This window comes from Balaenoptera physalus (genome assembly GCF_965194825.1).
Source record: "Balaenoptera physalus genome assembly, chromosome: 10".
Lineage (NCBI taxonomy): Eukaryota > Metazoa > Chordata > Mammalia > Artiodactyla > Balaenopteridae > Balaenoptera > Balaenoptera physalus.
In genome coordinates this window covers 29,998,782-30,023,751 of record NC_138889.1, presented here as the reverse complement: position 1 = coordinate 30,023,751, position 24,970 = coordinate 29,998,782, and the positions used below count along the sequence as shown (strand labels likewise).

Genomic DNA, 24,970 nt, shown 5'->3' with positions numbered 1-24,970 from the left:
TGAATTATGGTTTTCTCAGGATACATGCCCAGGAGTGGGATTGCTGGATCATATGGTAGGTCTATTTTTAGTTTTTTAAGGAATCTCCATACTGTTTTCCATAGTGGCTCTACCAGTTGGCATTCCCACCAACAGTGTATGAGGGTTCATTTTTCTCCACATTCTCTCCAGCATTTATTGTTTATAGATTTTTTGATGACGGCCATTCTGAAGGGTGTGAGGTGATACCCCATTGCAGTTTTGATTTGCTTTTCTCTAATAATTAGTGATGTTGAGGATCTTTCCATGTGCTTTTTGGCCATCTGTATGTCTTCTTTGAAGAAATTTCTATGTAGATCTTCCACCCATTTTCTGATTGGGTTTTTTGTTTTTTTGATATCGAGTTACATGAGCTGTTTGTATATTTTGGAGATTAATCCCTTGTCGGTTGCTTCATTTGCAAATGTTTTCCCCCATTCTGTAGGTTGTCTTTTCATTTTGTTTATGGGTTTTTGCTGTGCAAAACATTTTAAGTTTAATTAGGTGCCATTTGTTTATTTTTGTTTTTATTTTCATTACTCTAGGAGGTGGATCAAAAAAGATCTTCCTGCAATTTGTGTCAGAGAGTGTTCTGCCTATGGTTTCTTCTAAGAGTTTTATAGTATCTGGCCTTACATTTAAATCTTTAACACATTTTGAGTTGATTATTTTTTGGTGTTAGGGTGTGTTCTAATTGCATTCTTTTACATGTGGCTGTCCAGTTTTCCCAGCACCACTTACTGAAGAGATGGCCTTTTCTCCAATGTATATTCTTGCCTCCTTTGTCATAGATTAGGTGATCATAGGTGTGTGGGTTTACCTCTGGGCTTTCTATCCTGTTCCATTTATCTACATTTCTGTTTTTGTAACAGTATAATACTGTTTGATTACTGTAGCTCTGTAGTATAGTCTGAAGTCAGGGAGCCTGATTCCTCCAGCTGTGTTTTTCCTTCTCAATATAGCTTTGGCTTTTCAGGGTCTTTTGTGTTTCCATACAAATTGTAAAATGTTTTTTTCTAATTCTGTGAAAAATGCCATTGGTAATTTGATAGGGATTGCATTGAATCTGTAGATTGCTTTGGGTAGTATAGTCATTTTGACAATATTGATTCTCCAATCCAAAAACATGGTATATGTCTTCATCTGTTTGTGTCATCTGTTATTTCTTTCATCAGTGTCTTATAATTTTCCGAGTACAGGTCTTTTGCCTCCTTAGGTAGGTTTATTCCTAGGTATTTTATTATTTTTGATGGAAGGATAAATGGGATTGTTCCCTTAACTTCTCTTTCTGATCTTTCGTTGTTAGTGTGCAGGAATGCAAGGGAATTCTGTGTATTAATTTTGTATCCTGCAACTTTACCAAATTCATTGATGAGCTCTAATAGTTTTCTGGTAAGATCTTTAGGATTTTCTATGTATAGTGTCATGTCATCTGCAAACAATCACAGTTTTACTTATTTTTCCAATTTGGATTCATTTTATTTCTTATTTTTCTCTGATTGCCAAGGTTAGGACTTCCAAAAATATGTTGAATAAAAGTGGTGAGACTGGACATCCTTGACTTGTTCCTGATCTTAGAGGAAATGCTTTCAGGTTTTCACCATTGAGAATGATGTTTGCTGTGGGTTGGTTGTATATGGCCTTTATTATGTTGAGGTAAGTTCCCTCTATACCCACTTTCTGGAGAGTTTTTATCATAAATGGGGTTGAATTTTGTCAAAAGCTTTTTCTGCATCTATTGAGATGATCATATGGTTTTTATTCTTCAGTTTGGTAATGTGGTGTATCACATTGATTGATTTGCATATATTGAAGAATGCTTACATCCCTGGGATAAATCCCACTTGATCATGGTGTATGATCCTTTTAATGTGTTGTTGGATTTGGTTTGCTAGTATTTTGCTGAGTATTTTCGTGTCTATGTTCATCAGCGATATTGTCCCATAATTTTCTTTTTTTGTGATATCTTTGTCTGGTTTTGGTATCAAGGTGATGGTGACCTCATAAAATGAGTTTGGGTGTGTTCCTTCCTCTTCAATGTTTTGCAAGAGCTTCTGAAGGGTAGGTGTTAACTCTCCACTAAATGTTTGATAGAATTTGCCTGTGAAGCCACCTGTTCCTAGACTTTTTCTTGTTGGAAGGTTTTTAATCACAGTTTCAATTTCATTACTTGTGATTGGTCTGTTCATATATTTTATTTCATCCTGGTTCAGTCTTGGAAGGTTGTACCTTTCTAAGAATTTCTCCATTTCTTCTATGTTGTCCATTTTATTGGCATATAGTTGCCTGTAGTAATTTCTTATGATCCTTTGTACTTCTGTGGTGTCCATTGTAACTTCTCCTTTTTCATTTCTAATTTTATTGATTTGAATCCTTTCCCTTTTTTTCTTGATGAGTCTGACTATAGGTTTATCAATTTTGTTTATCTTTTCAAAGAACCAGCTCTTAGTTTTATTGATCTTTGTTATTGTTTTCTTTGTCTCTATTTCATGTATTTCTGCTCTGATTTTTATGGTTTCTTTCCTTCTACTAACTTGAGGTTTTGTTTGCTCTTCTTTCTCTAGTTTCTTTAGGTGTAAGGATGGGTTGTTTACTTGAGATTTTTCTTGTTTCTTGAGGTAAGATTGTATTGCTATAAACTTCCCTCTTAGAACTGCTTTTGCTGTGCTCCATAGGTTTTGGATCATCGTGTTTTTGCTGTCATTTGTCTGGACGTATTTTATTTCCTCTCTGATTTCTTCAGTGATCCATTGGTTATTTAGTAATGTATTATTTAGTCTCTGTGTGTTTCTGTTTTTTACAATTTTTTTTCCTGTAATTGATTTCTAATCTCATAGCGTTGTGATCAGAAAAGATGCTTAACATGATTTCAATTTTCTTAAATTTACTGAGGCTTGCTTTGTGACCCAAGATGTGATCTATCCTGGAGAATGATCTGTGTGTACTTCAGAAGAAAGTGTATTCTGCTGCTTTCATATGAAATGTCTCATAAATATCAATTAAGTCTATCTAGTAGAATGTGTCATTTAAGGTTTGTGTTTCCTTATTAATTTTCTGTTGGGATGATCTGTCCACTGGTGTAAGTGGGGTGTTAAAGTCCTCACTGTTATTGTGTTACCATTGATTTCCCCTTTTATGGCTGTTAGCATTTGCCTTATGTGTTGAGGTGATCCTATGTTGGGTGCTTTTATATTTCCAATTGTTATATCTTTTTCTTGGATTGATCCCTTGGTCATTATGTAGTGTCCTTCCTTGTCTCTTGTAACAGTGTTTATTTTAGTATATTTTGTCTGATATGAGTATTGCCACCCCAGCTTTCTTTTGATTTTGATTTGCGTGGGAAAATCTTTTCCCATCTCCTCACTTTAAGTCTGTATGTGTCCCTAGGTCTGAAGTGAGTCTCTTATAGACAGTGTATACACAGGTCTTGTTTTTGTGTCCATTCAACCAGTCTATGTCTTTTGGTTGGAGAATTTAATCCTTTTACTTTTAAGGTAATTATTGATATGTATGTTCCTATTGCCGTTTCCTTAATTGTTTGGGGTTTGTTTGGGTTTTCTTGTGGTTTGATGACCATCTTTAGTGTTGTGTTTAGGTTGCCTTTTCTTTTTTGTGTGTGTATCTTTGTAGTTTTTTCGTTTGCATTTCCCATGGGGTTTGATAAAGCAGTCTATATGTATACAAGGTTGTTGTCAGTTGCTGGTCCCTTAATTTCAAATGTAATTCCCATTTCCTGCATGTGTACTCTCCTCACAGTTGCTGGTTTTGATATCATATTTGCATTTGAATGACTTCCTACTTTTACATTACATTTGCCTTCACCAGTGGGCTTTCCCATTTGTGATTTTCTCTTTTCTAGTTGTGGCCTTTTTTTTTTACCCCCTGCCTAGGGAAGTTCCTAAGCATTTGTTGTAAAACTCGTTTGGTGGTGCTGAGTTCTCTTAGCTTTTGTTTGTCTGTAAAACTGTTGATTTCTCTGTCGAATCTGAATGAGAGCCTTGCTGGGTAGAGTATTTTTGGTTGTTGGTTTTTTCCTTCATCACTTTAAATATATCATGGCACTCCCTTCTGGCCTTCAGAGTTTCTGCTGAAAAATCAGCTGACAACCTTATGGGGATTCCCTTGTATATTATTTGTTGCTTTTCCCTTGTTGCTTTTAATATTTTTCTTTGTATTTAATTTTTTTTTTGTATTTAATTTTTATTAGTTTGATTAATATACATCTTGACATGTTTCTCTTTGGGTTTATCCTGTATGGGACTCTCTGCATTTCCTGAACTTGGGTGACTATTTCCTTTCCCATGTTAGGGAAGTTTTCGACTATAATCTCTTCAAGTAATTTTTCAGGCCCTTTCTCTTTCTCTTCTTCTGGGAGCCCAATAATGCTTATGTTGGTGTGTTTAATGTTGTCCCAGATGTCTCTAAGACTGTCCTCATTTCTTTTTATACTTTTGTGTTTATTTTGTTCCATAGCAATGATTTCCACCACACTGTCTTCCAGCTCTTTTATTCTCTCTTCTGCCTCAGTTATTCTGCCACTGCTTCCTTCTAGTGTATCTTTCATTTCAGCTATTGTGTTTTCATCTCTGCTTGTTCTTCAGTTCTTCTAGGTCTTCGTTAAACACTTCTTGTATCTTGTTGATCCATGCCTCCATTCTTTTTCTGAGATCTTGGATCATCTTTACTATCATTATTCTGAATTATTTTTCTGGTAGATTGCCTTTCTCCTTCTCATTTAGTTTTTCTTATAGGTTTTTATCTTTCTCCTAAGTCTGCAACATATTTCTCTGTCATCTCATTTTGTCTAACTTACTATGTTTGTGGTCTCCTTTCTGCAGGCTGCAGGATCTTAGTTCTTCTTGCTTCCAGTGTCTGCCCCCTGGTGGGTGAGGTTGGTCCAGAGGTTTATGCCAGTATCCCTTTGATAGGGGGTTCAACTGGTGTTGTATTGACCAGAACCTCCCCTGGATATTTAGTGGGATCTCCCCTTTGCTCTGTGGTTGTCAATGCCCTGTCAAGGGTGGGGTTTGCTCCCTAGTTGTTGAAGTAGAGGCCCCTAGATCTGTTTCTTAGCTGTGTTTCTGATCTGCAGTGTGAGGTAGGTGAGATTGGAGCACTCTAACCAGGAGAGAAGCCACTGAGTATTCCTCCTCTGGAGATGTTCACCTGTGTATGTGTTCTGTTGTGTCCCTTTTCACCCACTGTGTGGGCTTACAAAGTACACTGTTGTTGGCTTTGCTCTCAGTCCCACCTTAACTGTGGGTATGCCAGCAATTGGCCCTGCTGACCCTCAGATGTTGTTTTCACCAGGCCACTGTTGCAGATCCACTGAGGTCAGGTCCCAGGACTGCCGTAGTCATTCACCTGGACCTGCTTGGGAGCTATGGAGTCAGCTCAGACTCTGGCCTGGCCCAACCCCCAGTGTACGTGTCCACAAATCCCACAGCTGCTAAAACCAGACCCTTCTCAGCTGCAGGAGCACTTGTTGTACTTTTGGATATTCTGCAAGTGCTGAATTTAGGAAACCATCAGCAGAGGTGTAACTCTGCAGTTCGTGCAGCTGTGAGGAGAGATTTCAGCTCTTCCTCCTTAGTCACATGAGCAGACTGCAGTAGGAGCCCTCCCTAGTGCCCGTGGAGTCATGGGTCAGTGCATGGGGAGAGAGATTGCAATGGTGGCCCTGCCTCTTGCACATCACTCAACAATGGCACTTCACTACTCTGGTGGTCTGGGCTTCCTCCATGAGCATTCCTGGTTGTGGACCTACTCACTCCCATCCCCTCAGGCTGTCTCCTCACAGTCAACTGCAGTCCCCTCCCCAGATCTCCTCTCCAAACCAGTACCCAGCCCCTATGCACATCAGTGGACACCCAATCCAGGCTGTGGCACACAGGGCTGTGGCACAGACCATCTGTGTAGGTCTTACTCTGTCCTGCCTGACACAGACTGGTTGCTGGGTTCTCCTCTGAGCCCCCAAATCTCTCCTTTTGTCCCAGCTGATATCCCCAGTGGTGAGGTCTTCCCCAGATGTGGAAACCTCTCCTCACCTTCAGCTCCCTGCCAGGGACACAGGTCTCGTCCCATTCCTCTCCTCTTCCTTTTCCCTTCTCCTTTCTTTCATCCTAACCAGTTACATGTGGATCTTTCTTGTCCTTTTAGGTGTCTGAGTTTCTCTGCTAGTGTTCAGCAGGTGCTTTGTGAGAATTGTTCCATTTGTAGATGTATTCTTGATGTGTTTGTAAGTAGAGATGAATTCCACATCCTCCTACTCCTCTGCCATCTTGAGGATCTATATGGTTGATTTTTTATTTTTGTTTTACTTTGTGCATATCTCTTGCTATCTCTTTCTTTCTCTCTATCTCTCTCTCACCAGATAGTTAGATAGATAGACAGTTACATAGATAGATAGAGATTTGGATGAATTACTTTTAGAAATAGGAAAACGTTAAATAGCTACAGTTGATAAAAACCCATGGAAACATTTAAAATTTTCTTCCAGTATCAGAAAGTTGCAAAGGTGTACGTACTTGAGCACAGTCTTTCTTCTAAATTTTGTGCTGATTTGCCATCTGAGATATTTTTGAGTGACAGCAGAAACGTTTCGATCACCTGATCAAGGCTTATATTCAAGAAAGACCCAAGACAGTTCCTGTCATGGAAGAGAAGTTAACTCATCTCACACTTTACCTGCTCTCAGCTCTAACAGTGTGTTAAAACCGAGATTAGAGCCTTTTGAGGCAAAAGAAAGACAAATACGCAAAAGCACATTTATTTTATATGATTAAATCTCTCAAATGACACATTTGGTTTATTTTCAAGTTTAAGATATTCTTTGTTCATTTACATTTACATTATTTAGGAGCCTTTAAAATTTTTAGACTGATGCTTGCATGTAAAGACCTAAGTAAATGTGTGCGTGCGCACACATACACAAGCACACACCCACACACAAAGAAAAGAGAAATCAGTTTGATTTTATGTGCAGTTTTAAATGTACATGGAAGGATTTTTGCCAGAAAGAGAACACTCCAATACTATTTGGTTTCTGTTTATAAAAGCCAAAAAGCTATATTGCAATTTAGTAATTACATATTTATTGAAAACAAAAATGATTTGTAACATTTTAGCCTGTTTTTTAATCCTCACCAATTTATCAATGAACATAGATTTGATCTGAATTACATTTTAAAATGAAAAATTATGTTGTTGTTTATAATAAGAAAAAAAGTTGAAATAACCTAAATGTTAAATAAAATTTGACACACCATGCGATAGCATACTCTGTTACCATTAATAATCATGATATAGTTCTATGTTTTTGACCTGAAAAGATACAAATGATCCATTACTAAAGAAAAATGAGGGTTACAAAAAAAGCACGTGTATAGAAATGATATTCTTCCCTCCAGGACCATGCTACACCAGTGATCATTTTGAATGACCAATATTACATGATTTGTTAAATATTTTGGATATCATGTCTATATGTATAGTAAATCATTTTGTAAAGTGAAATGTAATTAGTGTAAATAATCTTAAGTGTAGTAAGATGAAATGATAGATAAAGAAGGGAAGGAGGGATAGATGGATGGGGAGAAACAGAAAGAAATAGAGGAGAAAGAAAATGAGAAGAATGGGAGAGAGAAAGAAAGAGAGACTTCTGGATCCTCATTTTATGTGTAATATTTCATAGTCTCTAGTCTTCAGCTACTGGTTTTGCCACTGACTTCTTAAGAGGTGTCTAGCATCTCCTCTACCTCAGACTCAGTTCCCTTATTTATAAAATAAGAGTTTTCTTCTCTCTTTAAAAATTTATGATTGCTAAATATGAAAATAGCGCTCAGCCGCATTCAGTAACTACTCAGCCATATTCAATAATTTTAAATTATTTTCCTACAGGCCTCCAACATTTACAAACACACCTTCCCATTCCCTACCTGGGCCACTTGTGATCATTAGCTTACATTTGGTAGCATAATAATAGTTGCTTTGCATTTAGTGCAATAATATTTGAAACATGGCATCATAATACAATAAAAGTACACTCATCAGAGAAAGATATACCATGATTTTAGTGTTCAGTCTTATCTTTCTTGGATCCAAAGCAAAACAGGAGACATGTTTGGCTAAATTTTTATTCATACTGTTTTACAAAAGGATCTAGATTAGGAGGATCTAGATTCGAATCTTGATTTAGAGAGGCAAACTCTTTCCTCATTTGCATTATAAAAGGAATTTATCAAGGTTCTTTCTTCTACAAGGGCCATTATGAATGCTTTATTACCTTGCGAAATATCTGATGCTGAGGTCCAAATAAATAAGTAGAATATAAAGATTCATATCTGATAATTAGATCCTTGGTGAACAGCATATTCTTTAGATCACTTTCTTCAAATAGTAACTGCTAGCTGGAATTTTATAACAGGAATATGAGACAGTGATATGCAGGAAAGTATACTAATTTAGAAGTCAGGAGACCTCTGTTTTGGTGTCTACCATACCTAGCACTTACATCTTGGTAAGTCATTTTTTTGGGGGGTGGGGGCATTCATTCCCTCAAGTTCAAGAATTTGGACTACATTATCCCTAAAGTCTCTTTGGGTTGCAAATAGTCAATGAGATCTTAGATTTGCTAGGGGAGCAGAATTGCATTCCCAATTGCAGAGACAGTCTATATACTTTATGTAAAAGATATACAGATGGCAAAAATCAACATTCTGTTACAAAATTCAGAATCCAACTTATACTCTCTTCTGGACCCAAGACCACCCCACATCTACAAAGAAGTGAGTCCCAGGATAAAATAAAAGTATTTTTTGAACTCTAGAGTTTCTCAATTTGATTAAAAAAAAACCAAAAAACAAAAACTTTTTTCCCAGATTGTACTGAAATAGTGCAATTTACAAAAATTGCTAGAATTATCAAGGAGGTATCATAAAATGCAACCCATGTTTAAAGAAGTCAGCATTATTTGAGGAAATATTGCATATAGACTCATTTAATTCTAAGTATCTATCTGCAAATGGGCATAATTTCAGAAATGGACTATAATATATTTTCACAAACCCCAGCACTAAAAGCTTTTTAGAACAAAGACAATAGTTGAGTTCAAGTATTATCTTTTTTTTTTTTGGCTGCGTTGGGTCTTCCTTGTTGTGTGCGGGGATTCTCTAGTTGTGGCAAGCAGGGGCTACTCTTTGTTGCAGTGTGCAGGCTTCTTGTTGTGGTGGCTTCTCTTGTTGTGGAGCACAGGCTCTAAGCACATGGTCTTAAGTAGTTGGAGCACGCCACTCAGTAGTTGCAGCATGTGGGCCCCTAGAGTGCACGGGCTTCAGTAGTTGTGGCACTCAGGCTCAGTAGTTGTGATGCACGGGCTTAGTTGCTTTGTGGCACGTGGGTTCTTCCTGGACCAGGGATCAAACCTGTGTCCCCTGCATTGGCAGGCGGATTCTTAACCACTGTGCCACCAGGGAAGTCCAAGTATTATAATTACATTAATAACATTATGAGCCTTGAGGGAACACTTGGTGTTTAAAATAGTCAGAATATAATATAATTCAAATTTTACATTTTAAAAACACATAATAAGAAATTTGTACCAACTTTATGAATTAATTCATCGGATGCTTTACAATAACTAAACCAATAAAAATCAAATTCACTAACAATTAATTTGATAGTGACTTAGTAGTTTCATCAAAATGAACCTTGAAAACCTTGAGTTTCAGTCAAGATGTCAGTGGTACATAGACAATCTATAGATTGTTGATCCAGAAACCAAAGCAGACACTGATTTACTGACTTATTGCCATATTGAAAATAGCTGATTGAAAAAATGAATAGCTTGATCTGACTTTTCATCTTGATTATACAAACTTGGCTCAAATTTGTTACAGTAATAAAAGTGTATACAATTGTTTCTAAATCCATTACAATTTTCAGGCAACCTTATTCTAATTAAAAATAAAAGTACTTTTTGGTTTTACTATCTTAATACCTATTCAAATAAATCGCCTACATTAATCCCTCTGTCAGCAAAAGCCATCCCATACTGTGATTCAAGTATAACTTATGAAATACTGCTGTAGGGTTTTGTGACTCCTTCTAGAAGGGAAGAACTTGGGCAAGCATGTAGATCGATCTAAACAGTAATTCAAAAGCTTTTTCACCAGAGTTTACCTAATTCTATGATTTAATGTTTGATATCCTTACAGAGAGAAAGCAGTTGATGGTATGTCCTGAGCAGTGCAGGGACGACATCATTAACCAAACTTGACCACAGGACAGCATTCACAGGCTATTGTCAACGAAGAAACTTTGTGTTATTGTAATCTTTTCAGTGGTTGTAACATTTGGATCAGATCTGCCAGAAATTCTTGGGGAGCCGGTACTGAAGGGAAGGTGCTTCATTTCTCTGTGAACCTGGAATTAAAGCAGTAAGCATATCCCCAGCATGAATAGAGGACACAGCACTCCTTGGAAATATCCATGGTACCTAGGAGTGCTTCACAGTCAGGGATATTTCTGTGGCAGAAATTAATTCTTAATAGGGGAATAAAATTAACCCAAACAGAATAGAGTTAAGTGTTTGTTGTATTACAGACCATATCATAGAGGAGAATAAAAGGCAGACTTTAATATCAGACAGAATGAGGCTCTACCAATCAATAGCTAAGTAGTTTTGGCCAAGAATTTAACTTCTCTATCATCAGTTTTCTTTATACAAAATGAAGACAATAAAACCATCCCCATGCCCAAAAAGCAATTACTACAGTCTATTATGGATTGTGTAGACCGTCAATGATTGTTAGTTATTTTTATTATTATCTTTATTATTATTAAGCTTGATCAAATGAGGGAGGGGTTATATAAAAAGGCAGGATTTTTACCCTGCCATTCAATTCAATATAACTCATACTGACCATATTCTTTCCTTCGTGTGAAAAAAAAAAAAAAAAAAACTAGAGAAACAAAAATGAATAAGAACTCATCTCATACTTAAAGAGAACTAGACAGGTAAACTAGAAATTGCAATTATTGTAATTCAAACCCTTGAGATAAATAACTGTGACTCACTGTATACTTAGTACTTTCAAAAGTAGCATATAGTACTTACTTGATAAAAAATTTAATTAATTCAGTGAGACATGAGGTATAATTATTGTACAGATAGCTAGGGAAATATAAAGGAAAAAGACAACAACTCAATATAAGAAGGTCAGAGAAGTCTAAAATGGCCTAGAGCTAAAGCTGAGGCTTAAAGTAGGATTAGAAATTGCAAGTGAGGATAAAGAATACAGACTCTCTTAGCACAAGGAACTGCCATTGCAATGCATTAAGGCAAGAGAGAACCTGGTTTATTCAGCAATCTACCAATCTTTAGTATTACTTGAGTGATGCATACCTAAGAAAGATTGGTTTGGAAAGATAAGCACCCCTCCCACTGTCATCTCCAGTCATTTCTGTCCTGTTCTTCCTTCATTTTTCCTCATAGCATTTACCACCTATTGTCATTATACTATAAATGTATTTGTATATTTGTTTGTCTGGCTCAGCCACTGGAGTGTAAACTTCATGAAGATAGGCATCTTTTACTGTTTTTATTATTTCTATACCTGCAGCCTCTAGAGCAATGGCCTGACATATAGTAGACCCTCAGTAAATATTCATTGAATGAAAAATGAAAGAATAAGTAGGGATTTGCTTATTAAAGACCTTAAATATAATATTTAGGAAGAAATATCAGGATTGACTTGGTATAAGGGTAGAGAAGAGTGCCAAGTCTGAGAGTATCTCCTGGGTTTCTGACTAAAGTGACTGAGTAAATGGCTAATAACCAAATATGGATTCAAGAGTAAGAGTTAAGTGTTTGTTTTCATTTTTGTGATGGTGTGGGATGTTGAGTCATACATTATGATTCTCCCAGAGTTGTAGTGAGGAATTCCCTCATCTATCAAGAATTCACAAAGTATTTCCCTCAAATGTACAACAGCATTCTACATTCATTCTACCATAAGGAATGAAGCTGATGTTTATTAACAGCTATAGAGCAAACTATTATAACTAATAAAATCCTACATTATCATCTTCATTGCATGGAAGTCAAAAGTGGACAATTAAGAAATTCAAATAACCTGCCTCAGAACCATATAGTTGAAATGAGAAAAACAATTTTTGCAGTTGAACGTAACTGAGTCTACCACTGAACCCATCATTTGTCACCTGGCATGCTGTTGAAGAAGTTTCTCTTTATTTAGATGATAAACTCAGCATCATTTCCCTACTAAAGAAATTTAATAGTAAGTAATTAAGTGTATTCATGCTCATGGTCCCTGCCATGAGTTTACAATTACTTCTTGGAACTGAGCTAGCCTCAGTGGGATATAAAAATTAGGCTAATCATATGGTGAATACTTACTTCATCCTGTGCTTGTCCCTACTAGAAACAGAAATTGTCTCACTAATTGTATGCAAATCCTTTCACCAGAATCATCACAGAAAATTATGTATTGCTACTCCTTTTCTAAAGAGAAGACAAAAGTAACATTTTAAAATATCACTTTCAAATCAACAAAAATGAATTGTTTTGGCTTTGTGTGTAAAAGCCAGATCAAAATTAATATTATTTACAGTACACAATTTGGAATTTAAATCTAATAAACTGATATTTAATATGTTGTGAAACACTTCTGTATGTTTTGTTGCTAGTGACGTTTTCATGATTAATTAAGGAGATATATTGGCCTCAAACTTCAACATAGTGTATTGATGAATAAATTAATTGCTGTTTTAAGAACCAGAATTCTATGTAGAGCATTGGCTCTCCTGCATCCTTAACCAATGAACCAACTTTTCAGGGTTAGCTGAGGATTTGTTTTTAGGAACCAAAAGTATGCCTGTTTTTATCATTCAGAATATAACCCTTTCTAAAATGGATTTCACAATTCCTTTAATTCTATGTTTTTTGAGACTTATTTTAGCCTTTATTAATGACTCAAGAAGGTTGCTATGAAGACTGATCATGAAAACTTTAGAGCAATTTCCAGGGATAACCTAAGGACTTGCTGTGGTGTGCAGGGCTCTTGGCTCATACCACTCGTGATCTCCCTCTGCCCCAGTTTGGGAGTTTTTGCGTTTACTTGTCACATTCTTTTGGGGTCTAACTATATAAACTAAGTCATTTTCATATCACTTTAATTCCACTGAATATTATTTATTATAGATTCAGAAATTAGATTGAACCATAAGACATTTGCCGAAATTTGAATATTTTAGACTAACAGAAATGGCAACTTCTTATGGTTCCACCTGATATAATGAAAAATCTCCTGACTCTTACATAGATAACTACAGAACGAGGGAAAATGTATAGAATATAGAGAAAAGCAAGCAACTGATGTTCTCCTTTCAATCTATTTTTTTTCAGAACCTATCTAGATTAGAGGAGTTATTGCATTACACCTATATTAATTTTAGTAGCCTCCTATTTGGGCTATCTTTCTCTCTTCTCTTTCTACTTATATCCTTCATTTCCTCTAATATTATAAATTCTAATATACTGAAAGCAATTTTATAAATCTGTCTCCTCTCTGCTCCAAAATCTCCAGTTTCCCTGTTGACAATGGAGTAAAATTTAACTTTTAGTAGTTTATTATTCAGAAGTTTCACTGAGTGCTTTTTAGTTGCCAGGCACTCTTCTAGCACTGTGAACAAAACAAAATCTGCCTTCATGAGCTTATATTCTAGTGGGGGAAATAAATAATAAACAAGGCTAACTGAAAAAAGTATATAGTATGTTAGATGGTGATGTTAGGGAAAAATAAAGCAAAAAAGGGCAATAAGAAATCTCAGGACAAAAGTTTGGAGAAAGTAGCCTAGGATGGGCCCACTGAAGAGAGAGCATTTGGGTAAAGACCTAGAGGAAATGAAAGGATAATCCTTGCAGACCCACATTGGAGAGAGCACACGAGGGCAAAAGCCTGAGTTAGAGTATCACCTGGCAGGTTATTGCAACTGCAAAGAGGCAAGTTTGCTACTGATGTCTGAGAACGAGAGTAGATGAGGTCAGAGATGTGGGGCTATGCAGGCTACTGTAAAGAATCAGTGAGAATCTTTGGGCTGTGAGTGATATGATCTGGCTTGCTTGCTATGACTAGTCTGAAGGAGGCAAAGGCCGAGCAAGGGGACTTGTAAGGAGATAATTGTAATAACCCAGACAAGAGGTGATGTGGCTTGGACCTAGATGTTGGCAGTGGCTATAGGGAGAAATGGTCAGATTCTTGATATATTTTAAAGATAGCACTGACAGAATATGCTAAAATATGAGATGTGTTTGTGAACGAGAAGAGTTGATGATGACTGTTATTTAAAGACCTTCACAACACAGCCTCAACCTTCCTTTCTAGTTTTATCTCCTGCTTTCCCTGTTCACTAAAGTGTGGTGGAAAAGTCCCTACAAGTGAAAATGGAAAGCCTGAGTTCAAACTGTGGCTCTGCCACTTATTAGGGTAATGATTTGACATAAATCACATAATCTATCTTTATCTCTATATCTTCACTTATAAGGTGGGGATAATAATACCTACTTCACAGGGCTCTTAGGTGATTCAACTGTATTGTAAAATGATAATAAAGCATAATATAGTTTATGAATCCAGTACTCCAGAAAACTAGTCTATTAACTATTAATAATTTATTAAGTATTCTTTAAGCTTCCACCGCTCTGTCTTTGCCTTATGCTGCAGTAACTCCTTCCTCTTCACCATCTCCACCCATTAAACCCTCCCTGTCCTTTAAGGACCAAATCATAGTACAGGTCATTCTCTCTGCAGTGAAATTCTCTCTGAGGGGCACTATTCCTCCTCTCAATTCAACACTTTGCTTTCCCAAAGTGTTGGCATATAACTTTAATATGAAAATTAGGTCTTAAGTACTTTAAGTGTTTAATATGAGACAAACATTATTTTGGTGACTGTTAATTCATACATCTATATTTTAATCTCCTTATGAAGATATAATGGTTGTATTTTATGCAAGTTTGAATTGTGAACTTTATATATTGTGATATTAAAAAATAAGTAAAATCAGAATTGTGAATTTTATGTAGTGTGCTATAAAAAGTAGATAAAATCTCAGTTGATGAGCAAAATAGTAACTATATAAATTATGCTAGATATCTATTTCTTTAGGAAATTGGTCTTTAGTCATTTGGCTTTAAAATTACACAAATTTTTCAAGAATGCTTTTCTTGCATAAAAAGAGATTCCCTTATATTATAAAAAGATATTGATAAATATCCATAGTGCTGAGGAGATAAAAAATGCTAGAGACAAGCTTGAAAAAATATCCAATTATTCTTAGGGAATATTCAAAATCTACAGAGATGGTCTCTAGAAAAATTGATGTGTATAGCAAGAGAGAAAAGTGAGTTTCTCAAACTTGCGTCAGAATTTAGCATACTGCTTTGGGTGATGAAGGAGGTGACTGCAAAGACCATATCATTAGAAGTTACTTGACATCTGAAATCCAAATAGAAAAATATTCGCTTCTTCAGGAGATCAAAAAGACCTAAGAGTTTCTTCCAAAAACAAGTAAAATGAGCACCAGAAGAACAGATTGTCATTATGCTCAAATCTTCCTTCTCCTTATTCCTTATGTTTCAACAGTAACCAAGTTGCTTTATTCTGCCACTTTAATATAGAAATTACTCTCCTTCCTTATTATCTCTCACCTGGATTACTTCGATATGGCCTCCCAACTGGTTTTCCTGTTTTTTGTGTTACCTTCATCCATTGTATCCTTCACACCTTAGCTAAACGATCCCTCTAAACACATGCAGTTCTGTCAGTCTCTTCTTAAAGTCCCTGAGGAGTAAAGGCCAAATTTTATAATATGGTAGAGAAGGCCCTTATGAGATGTCCCTTGCTTGTTGCCTCTCCAGCCTTTGAAGCTCTTCCCACAGTCCACACCAATTTTCCACACACCCTCCTTGTTCTTCCAAACACACAACATAATCTGAAGTATTTGAAGTTCCTGAATGTGACCTGCCATGCTTCTTCTGATCCTCTTGACATCCTAATTCCTCTCTATGAAATTCCCATTAATTTATTTCTGTGTTCAGACAACTCTTTGCTGAGCATCTACTGAGAACCACTAGACTAAATACTGAGCACGGAAATACTCACTACTTTCATGGAGCCTACAGTATGGGAGTGGGGGGAGGAGAGGGAAGACACTAATCAGGTCATCATTCAAAATATATGGTTAGAAACTGGTAAAAAAAAATTTCTGAAAGAAATATACAGAAAGCTACAAGAGATTATATGAGGGAGAAGTGATCTAGTTAGAAGGTAAGTGATGTCTAAGGTGAGGTCTGAAAAATGAATAGAAGGCAAAAGTGGAAGGAAATAGTCTTTTAAAGGGAGCACTAGCATTGTGCAAAGGCAATGAGGTGGAGATGCATGCTACCTTTTAAAACATCTGAGAAGGACAATGTTGCTAGAGGTTAGAAAACAAGAATAGTAGTGGTACAAAATGAGACTAGAAAGAGAGGGAGGAGACAAGTATGACCAGATTTTGGCATGTATCATAAAAGAATAGGAAAACATTGAAAGCTTTATTCAAGGAAGTACCATAGACTTTCCAGACAGAAACAAACTAGACAAAGATTAGTCTAGTTGCCATGTAAACAAGTGAAATAAAATTCTCCAGTGGTCTAGTTCTAGAAAAGCCCAAGAGAAATAAGAAAATAACGTATGCCTGGGAGGAGGAGTTTAGTGCCTTCAACCTGTGGCAAATAGTTGAAAATATTTGCTATATGCCTGTATAAATAAGGATTAGGTTCAGTTGCAACTGACAGAAAACTTTAAAGTTTTAAAGTATCAAATTCCTCTGTATGATATCTCTGAATTAAATATGGACACTACAATGTAGTGGTCAAGAGACAATAAATGTTATTGTCAGAAAATACAAGAGGACTTAGGGAAAATCTAAGACCCAAAATAGCCATCTTTGAAGAAGGATTTTCTATTTTTACTCTTGATTTTTTGTAGAAAAGGGAAAACTCAAGACATTCCATCTTACCTCAGGTTTACATGTATGGCTTCAAACTGGTAAGTTGGCAGTTCTTTGCTTATTTTCACTATGCCCTTCTTGAACTATGGCATAAATAAATGCTATAGTCACAGCTGCAGATAATTTTAACCAAGCTACAATGTTGGTTACTCCTTGTGTGTTCTGAGATCTTAGAGTTCAGACTGTAGCCTTTGAACATGTTATTTCAGTACCTAAGCTGCTTTGGAAAGAGTCCAAACCAAATGGTTACTAAATCGGCTCTGTAGTGCCATCATGATGGCATTAAATGCCGTGAGGATTACAAAATCGTATTCCTCTCTATGACTGAGATTAAAACACAGTATAAAGTAGACTTTCAGACATACACACCTTTCTCTTGGAATATACCAGCTTTGGATGCCAGTAATTATGCCAGATGAGAGAAATTGGGTAGTAGTGGGTATCTGTATAGCAATCTATAAAATTAATGAAAGAGGCTTTAATTTGAGTAAGTACAAACTGCTGTTATATCCCTTTGTCACTTCTTTTTAAGCTCAACGATGCCACATGGGACAGACCCAGTCCTCTCCTTCCCAAATGAGTTCCCATGGACTCAATGTTTCTCTATCTCATACTTATAAAGGCATATCCTTCATCTCATTAAATTAATTATTCTGATGATATTCCTCTTAATTTCTATATTTTCACTTCTCATTTTCTCCTCAATTTCTTACTTCTCTGAAATATGACTCCTATATTCAGCATTCCATTGATGCTACTCCTGTTGTGTGCACCAGTGACCTCCTAATTAAAAAGCACTTTTCTATCCTTATCAAAGAGAAGGGTTTTTTAATAGCATACAGATAACTCTCTCCTTTTTGAAATTATGTCCACTCTGACATAAATATTTCCTGACTCTCCTCCTGCCCCTCCATGTGCAGATAGTTGAATCAAATAACTCTTTCAAAAGAGAACATCAAATAAATAAGCCCAGATTGTGTTGCTAGCAGCCGAATATCTGGATGGTACTACTCACCCAAAATAGGTCATTATTCATGGGTGATATAAAAAGTGTTGATGTGTAAGGATACAGTAGCTCAAGACTGCTTAAATCACTATGATTCTATTTAGCATAATTAGTAATATCATTACATAACATTTTAAAAATATTTGTATGTGTAATTGATAGTGTTCTTTAATAACCATGAAAAAGCCTTTAATCGTTTATTTTAATCCAACAATGTGATCTTGTCCATCATACATTTTCACTACCATTCTAATACAATTATTTTGGGTCTTTTGAAGTTACTTATACAATACAGTGTAATTTGCATAATAGTTACTTAAATATCAGTTTTGCTAGATCCTTGTCAAGACAAGAATCATAACTTTGTTTATCCTGGCATACCTTAAAGAATCCTGAATGTCTTGGTTTTCAATAAATTATATTAGATTAAAATGTTAGACAGCTTTTAAATAAAAGCAAGACTTGAAAATTCTTTACAGTAGTGAACTCCCCATTACTCTTGTGATATTCACCTAAAACTGTAGCATTCATTTTCTGACCAACAATATTGCACTACAGATTTTCTAAGAACTAGGAGATACAAATCGTAGGCAGTTGTAGAATTAGTATGACTTGACTTGTGATTTTCTAGTTTATATAACAGCTAAGTTACACAATCATAGATTCAACAGCAGTATTTTCTCTGAATTACAATATATTCCCAACTATCTTGGCAAATAAATAAGACAGGCACATCTGAGTTGCAATGAATAAGATAGGATATTAAAATCAAACACAGCTTGTAAAAGAACTCAAATTTTCAACTGGGCTCTGAAACTATAACTGTGTGTCCTTTGCATTAAAAAGATGCCATTTATTTCTGACTATGATTAATGGTTCTTTTTAGGCAGCCAACTTTCTTTTCCATTTAACAAAGATTGTGTCCTAGGGTTTTGTTTTATTTTAATTCTAGTGTCACTTCTAAATCTGAAAAATCAGATAACAAAATGTTGAATTTGAATTATAATTTTGTTTTATTAGTGTGAATCGTTCAATATCTGTTATGCAACTGGGAACATACATAAATTTCATCAGAAGATGTGTGGCTCTATATTCTGTAAAATTCTTGTAGGCAGGAAAATAACAGCCTAGCACTGACATGAATCCTGATATCCACATGACGTGATGATAACGAACAAAGGCAGTATCTAAAGAACAGTGCCAAGCTGTGAATTGGTCACAGGGATGATGTGTATGGACATAGTTATTATTTTTACAACATGCAAGAAAATCAAACAAAAAGTTTTTAAATTATTTTGGTACTACAGTAAATAAAAGGAGAAAAGGGAAAATAAGATGTCAATTGGTATTTTTAAAAAGAACATGTTCATAGGTGTCAAAAATGAATGAAAGAACATTGATTCACTCAGAGAGCAACTCCCAGTAACAGGATAAATGAGGCATGAACGTGTACATTAATGTTGTCTAACCCAAGTTTGTGTGCTAGATGCATAGTGAGGCCAAACAAACAAAAACGTCGGAGTTTGGATCAGAGAAAGGTTTACTGATCTAGAGGGTGCTGCTCTCCAGAGAAGATGGGAGATGTAGGTTTGTCTCAGATCCATCTTGCTGGTTGGCCAGGGTGCAAGGGTTTTAAAAGCAAAAAGGGTAAAAGGGGAGGGGGCTTTGTAATTTCAGCTTCCCATAGATCTCAGTTGCAGACTTCCTGCCACCGTCTTATGACTTGATGTGTCATTGGTGATTTTGATTGATTGTTCCTGCAAAGCAAATTAGTAAATCATGGTCTTGTGATCCTTTAACTTCTTTCTAGGAGAGAGCAAAAACAATAGTTGAGACATTTTATTATTTACTTAGAGCATTATGTGATGGTCAAGAATTTCATTTCCCAGTTCGCCCCTGATGTTTTTTCTGTTAAGACCTTTTGGGCTTTGTGTTTTCTCCAAGACCATTTGAGTTTGCTTCACCTTTGTTTCTGTGTTCCCTCACTTCCCTAATTAGTAACTGATGCTCTTTGGAACTCAGGGAAAGCCTAGAAGACTAAAGCCTTTCTCTAAAAACAAGAAATGGGGGACACCGAGGGACTTTTGAACCCAGGAGGACCCCTCAGAGTCCTGCTTGATTTCATTAAGACAGGATGCAGACCATCATGTTACATATGCATATAATAGGAAACAAGGGAAAGAGTACTGGATTTGGGACAGGGATAGGGGGAATCTAGGTAAGATTTGAAAAGATAATTACAGGCATACATTACAAAAGGAAAGACTAAATGAAGCAATAGATATACTAGAATAATTATATAGTAATTAACATGCCCTCTTTCTTCCTCTTTAGGGAATTTTTTTCATTTTGATAAAAATTAATCCTGACTGCCACAGTATTTCATTTGGCAGGATATCAGGTAATTTATATTTCAAATATGACCTCATCATCAGTTCCATCTGTTGATATTAAATGAACATCCGTAATGTTTGAAACTCTGACTTGTAGAAAACATACCTAAAAATAAAAATCCTTGAATCTGAGAGACTCACATACCAAACAGAAAACTGAATAAAAGTGCTCTTATCTAGCAAATGCTTTGCATTCATTTTAAATCTTCACATTTAATCCACCCAGCTCTCCACTCTAAATCCAGGGACCAAGGGAGGGAGAAACTATAGGCAGCTGCTGCCATAGAATGAGCTCAAATAAGTGTTAGACCTTCTTAAAGAGGACTAGCATTTTTTTTATGCTAAGCCACAAGGGGAAAAAATAACAGGCTCTGATCCTAAACAACCTTTGTTTAAATGTTATACATAGATTCAAAGAATCTTTTTTCCTTTTTTTCACATTCCAACTCAAAACTGAGAGCTGGTAAAAGCAAGATTTCAAGACAATGTTGTCATGAAGAAATATTCTAAGTGCTGGGTTCATGAGTTTGCCCCTTCATCCTTAACCCAGATATTAAGACACATGACTTCCCTTCCACATGCAGAGAGATCTGAATGAAGAACAGGGTAAAGACCATTCCATTCCCTCTGGAAGTCTGTCTCCAGCTAATAAATGCTCATTTTTCAGCAATCTTAAAGGCACCTTTTCAACCTTCAAGACCCAATTTAAGTTGTTTCTCCTCATGGCATTTTTCCTGGTCCCATTAAGGCAGATTTAACCAAACTTTCCCTTGGGCCAACACTTTCCCTTGAGTACGGCTATCATTACACAATTGTAAACTAAGCTGCATTTGTTTATTTGAATGTCTGTTTTCTCTACTAGATTATGAGTTTGAGTGCCCATTGCATCACCTACTTTTCATTCAATTCACCTCCAATCCACATCATTCCCCTACCAAGACAGGAAGAGTTAAATAATGCATTCTCCATTTACAATAATGGGTCCTCAATAAATACTGTTGCAATGTTTATGACACAGTTGAACCCAAAAATGTTGTTACTACTTTGCTCAAGGGGAAAATCAATACAGTTGTTCAAAATTAATTCTGTCTAGTGAGTAAAATTAGCAAAAAGTTTATTAAATTGTTCTTGATAACAGGTGGTACTAGATTTTGTTTTTGGTTTATCTCATCAAAAATGTGTCTAAAGCAATGTAATTGTCTTTAGTAGAGGGATTTTGAGAGCTTACTCAAGGTATGATGTTGCTACTTCGTTCAAGCAATATTTTTAAGGAATGTTTTTGCCCTAAGTAAAGAAAGTAAAATTGAATGATTCAGAAATAAACACTCATGTTTTTAAACTTCTAATAATTCATTGTATATTTTGGAATATAAAAATATTGATGTAGACTCAGTGCCTGCATGTTATTTAAGGGCATGTTTTTAGTAACCCCTCTGGATTTTTTTCCCCACTAGGATACTCGATACTTCAAGCTATCATGGAAAAAGCAGGACAAAATGGTTGGCATGTCAGCGCTATATGTGTGGAAAATTTTAATGATGTCAGCTATAGGCAACTTCTAGAAGAGCTTGATAGAAGACAAGAGAAGAAATTTGTAATAGACTGTGAGATAGAGAGGCTTCAAAACATATTAGAACAGGTAAGTACTGGACTTTATGTTATTATTAACCTGGACCTTCTACAAAAATAGCTGACCTTTTTTGGCCCATCAATATCTTCTTCTAACCATTTAGGCTGAAGTGTGGAGTTTGGGAGTTTTCATTCCATGATTTATCTATCTCCAAGACTAAATCATAATCTTTTATCACCAAAGGCCATTGTGGTTCTCAATGAAGTTAGAAGTACTTTTCCTCACACATTTTTAAGACATGCAGTAGAAAGGACTTTTTGTGACTCAAGAGCTCTTGACCTCCTATTTTCATAAGCATTAAGACTGAAGATTAATGCCATCTAAAATATTAGAAAATGTGACTCTGTACTTTTTATAACCTTTAGAGAAATAGCTCTGTGAGAAATATCAACATGAATTAATAAAGCAATGAAATAAAAGAAAATTAAGTGGCACAGTGTATATAGCATATTTTCTTCTAGATGTTGTAAGTAAATACATTACCACCACAGTGAAGATGGTTTTCAAATCTCCTCACAAGGGAGAATCCTTTAATAAAGCTTTCAGTAAGTATCTGTTGATTTGATTTGAAGCATACAGGAAAAGATAAAATTGAACTTTTTCAGTGTGTTATATGAAAGAAAAATATCATCAAATAATGGATAACACTTGCCTTGCCCCTAATCCTACATATCATGATAAAGCTTTAAAGGCTGTATTTGGCCAAAATTGCAGTGAATGAATGCCATCTAGTGGTTTTATAAATGTTTGCTCATATTTATCTACAATATGTTAGGTTAGCTAGACAATAATGTAGCATGTTTTATTGGTTAGTTTGCCACATACAGTTTATTTGCATAACAATATGATTTGATTCGCAGTAATAACTTACCAATTTGGAGGTTTATTTATAAGAACAAGTTAAGCACTCAACTATAGATACCAAAGCCAAGATATGTTTCAGAGATTTCTCCTTAATATCCAGGGACGCTGAACTAGATGCCGTAAGTTTACTTCTTCAACTATAATTAGCATTTGTAAATGTTAACAGTAAAAAAGCATGTAGTATTTCTTTTAAAGTTCTCGTGAAGCCAGACTATACTGTAAGGAAAAATGACAGAGTACTCTCCTTCTGTTACCCTTTTATAGAAGAAGAAAAAAAAAACATTTGATTGATGAATTGTGTTATTATTTTATTAGAAAATGTTAATTTTAACCTGTACATCACTCAGGTGTATTCCTCAGGGAATCCAAGAAATCATTAAGGTTGTGATTATACAAGGTATATGAAACTTTTAGTCTGCATTTATGGAATCCAAGAAAAAACTCTCCTACTTTCTTAAGCAAGACCTGGTCACTTCAGCTCAGACTCCCATTCTCCCTCCCTCCCACTCTATCCCTATGTTGAGAGTTTGAGTTGTTTGACATGAACAACTGAAGCTTTGTAAATAACTCTTCATGAATCCCACAGAACAGTCAATTCTAACATCTTCCTGTCAGTGGGTGAGTAAGGCTCAGAAAGACCCTAACATAGCCAAAAAATAAATAAATAAATAAATAAATTTAGAAAGACCCTCTAGTTGCTAAAAGACTTGTGCTTAAAAGATCACATCTGGAGGAGGCAATTGAGTGCCTAAAGCACATTGACCCATTTCAGAGGCTTAGCAGGTTTCTAAGAAGAAAATCAGCACACCCAGGTGCTATGGATAAACTTGTTGAATAAATAAGCCTTAAATAAGCTCTCACTAAGGGAACCAAGCATCTTACTTTTGTTATGATTTCAAAGAAATTATTTTTTTTTCCAGTTTTATTGAGATATGATTAATATATAACATGGTGTAAGTTTAAGGAATACAACGTTATAATCTGATACACAAATATATTGTGAAATGACTACCATAGTAGGGCTAGCTAACACCTCCATCACTTCACATAATTACCGTTTCTTCTTAGGGGTGGGAACATTTAAGGTCTACTCTCTTAGCAACTTCTAAGTGTATAATACAGTACTGTTAACTATAGTCACCATGCTGCACATTAGATCCCCAGAGCTTAGAAAACTTGAGTGTTTACCATTACCATTTCTATTTTAATTTCTTCAGAATTCTAAAAGGTTTCTTTTCTATCATGACTGCATAGTAATAATGAGACTATTAATAGACTCTTGTCTCTTTAAAATGCGGCTCAAATATAAATCTCATAAATTGTAACAAAGTCTACTCTACTGTAAGAATATATTGTGTTCTTAATTGTCCTATAAAATTTCTCCCCAAGAAAAACTGTTTTCTCTTCTGAACATTTTTTAACTGTCTATATTTTAATTCCTGTAGCTCTAAGCAAAATCACTTTTAATATTTCTTGACTCATCTAAAAACAAGAGCTAATCCAAACTTTGTCAGGAACTTGTACATTTACTTCAATAACTCTGTGTTTCAATATCCTCTTTAATAAAATGAAATAACAATAGAAAACAATTTCAGAGACTTAAACAAAGCATTTTTTAAAAAGTAAAATGCTAAGTAATCTTGATCAGAAAAATGTCTCTGATTTTTTTCTATTAAAGTATAGATGATTTTCAGGTGTACAACATAGTGAATCAATATTTTCATAGATTATATTCCATTTAGAGTTGTTATAAAATATTGGTTATATTCCCTGTACTGTACAGCATGTCATTGAATCTTATTTATTCTATACATAGTAGATTGTACCTCCTAATCCCCTACTCCTGTCTTGTCCCTCCCCCCTTCCCTCTTCCTGCTGATAACCACTAGTTAGTGCTCTATATCTGTGAGTCTGTTTCTGTTTTGTTATGTTAATTACTTAATTTTTTTAAAAATTCCACATATAAGTGATAACAAACAGTATTTG

At 35.5% G+C, this 24,970-nt stretch overlaps 1 protein-coding gene and 1 long non-coding RNA gene across 11 annotated transcripts in view; one reads left to right on the top strand and one right to left on the bottom strand.

The window, feature by feature from the left end:
• The window catches only part of GRIA4 (glutamate ionotropic receptor AMPA type subunit 4), a 548,948-nt gene that overhangs the window by 351,362 nt on the left and 172,616 nt on the right, over positions 1 to 24,970 (top strand). For all 10 annotated transcript variants that reach the window (XR_014250098.1, XM_082409903.1, XM_082409907.1 and 7 more), the window contains one exon: positions 21,945 to 22,129. Coding sequence is in view for 9 of the 10 variants with exons in the window: in XM_082409903.1 (XP_082266029.1) it covers positions 21,945 to 22,129 (185 nt within the window). In the remaining variant the exon portion in view is untranslated. The remainder of the gene's footprint in view (positions 1 to 21,944; positions 22,130 to 24,970) is intronic.
• The window catches only part of LOC309636725, a 332,310-nt gene that overhangs the window by 231,077 nt on the left and 76,263 nt on the right, over positions 1 to 24,970 (bottom strand). The window lies entirely within an intron of this gene.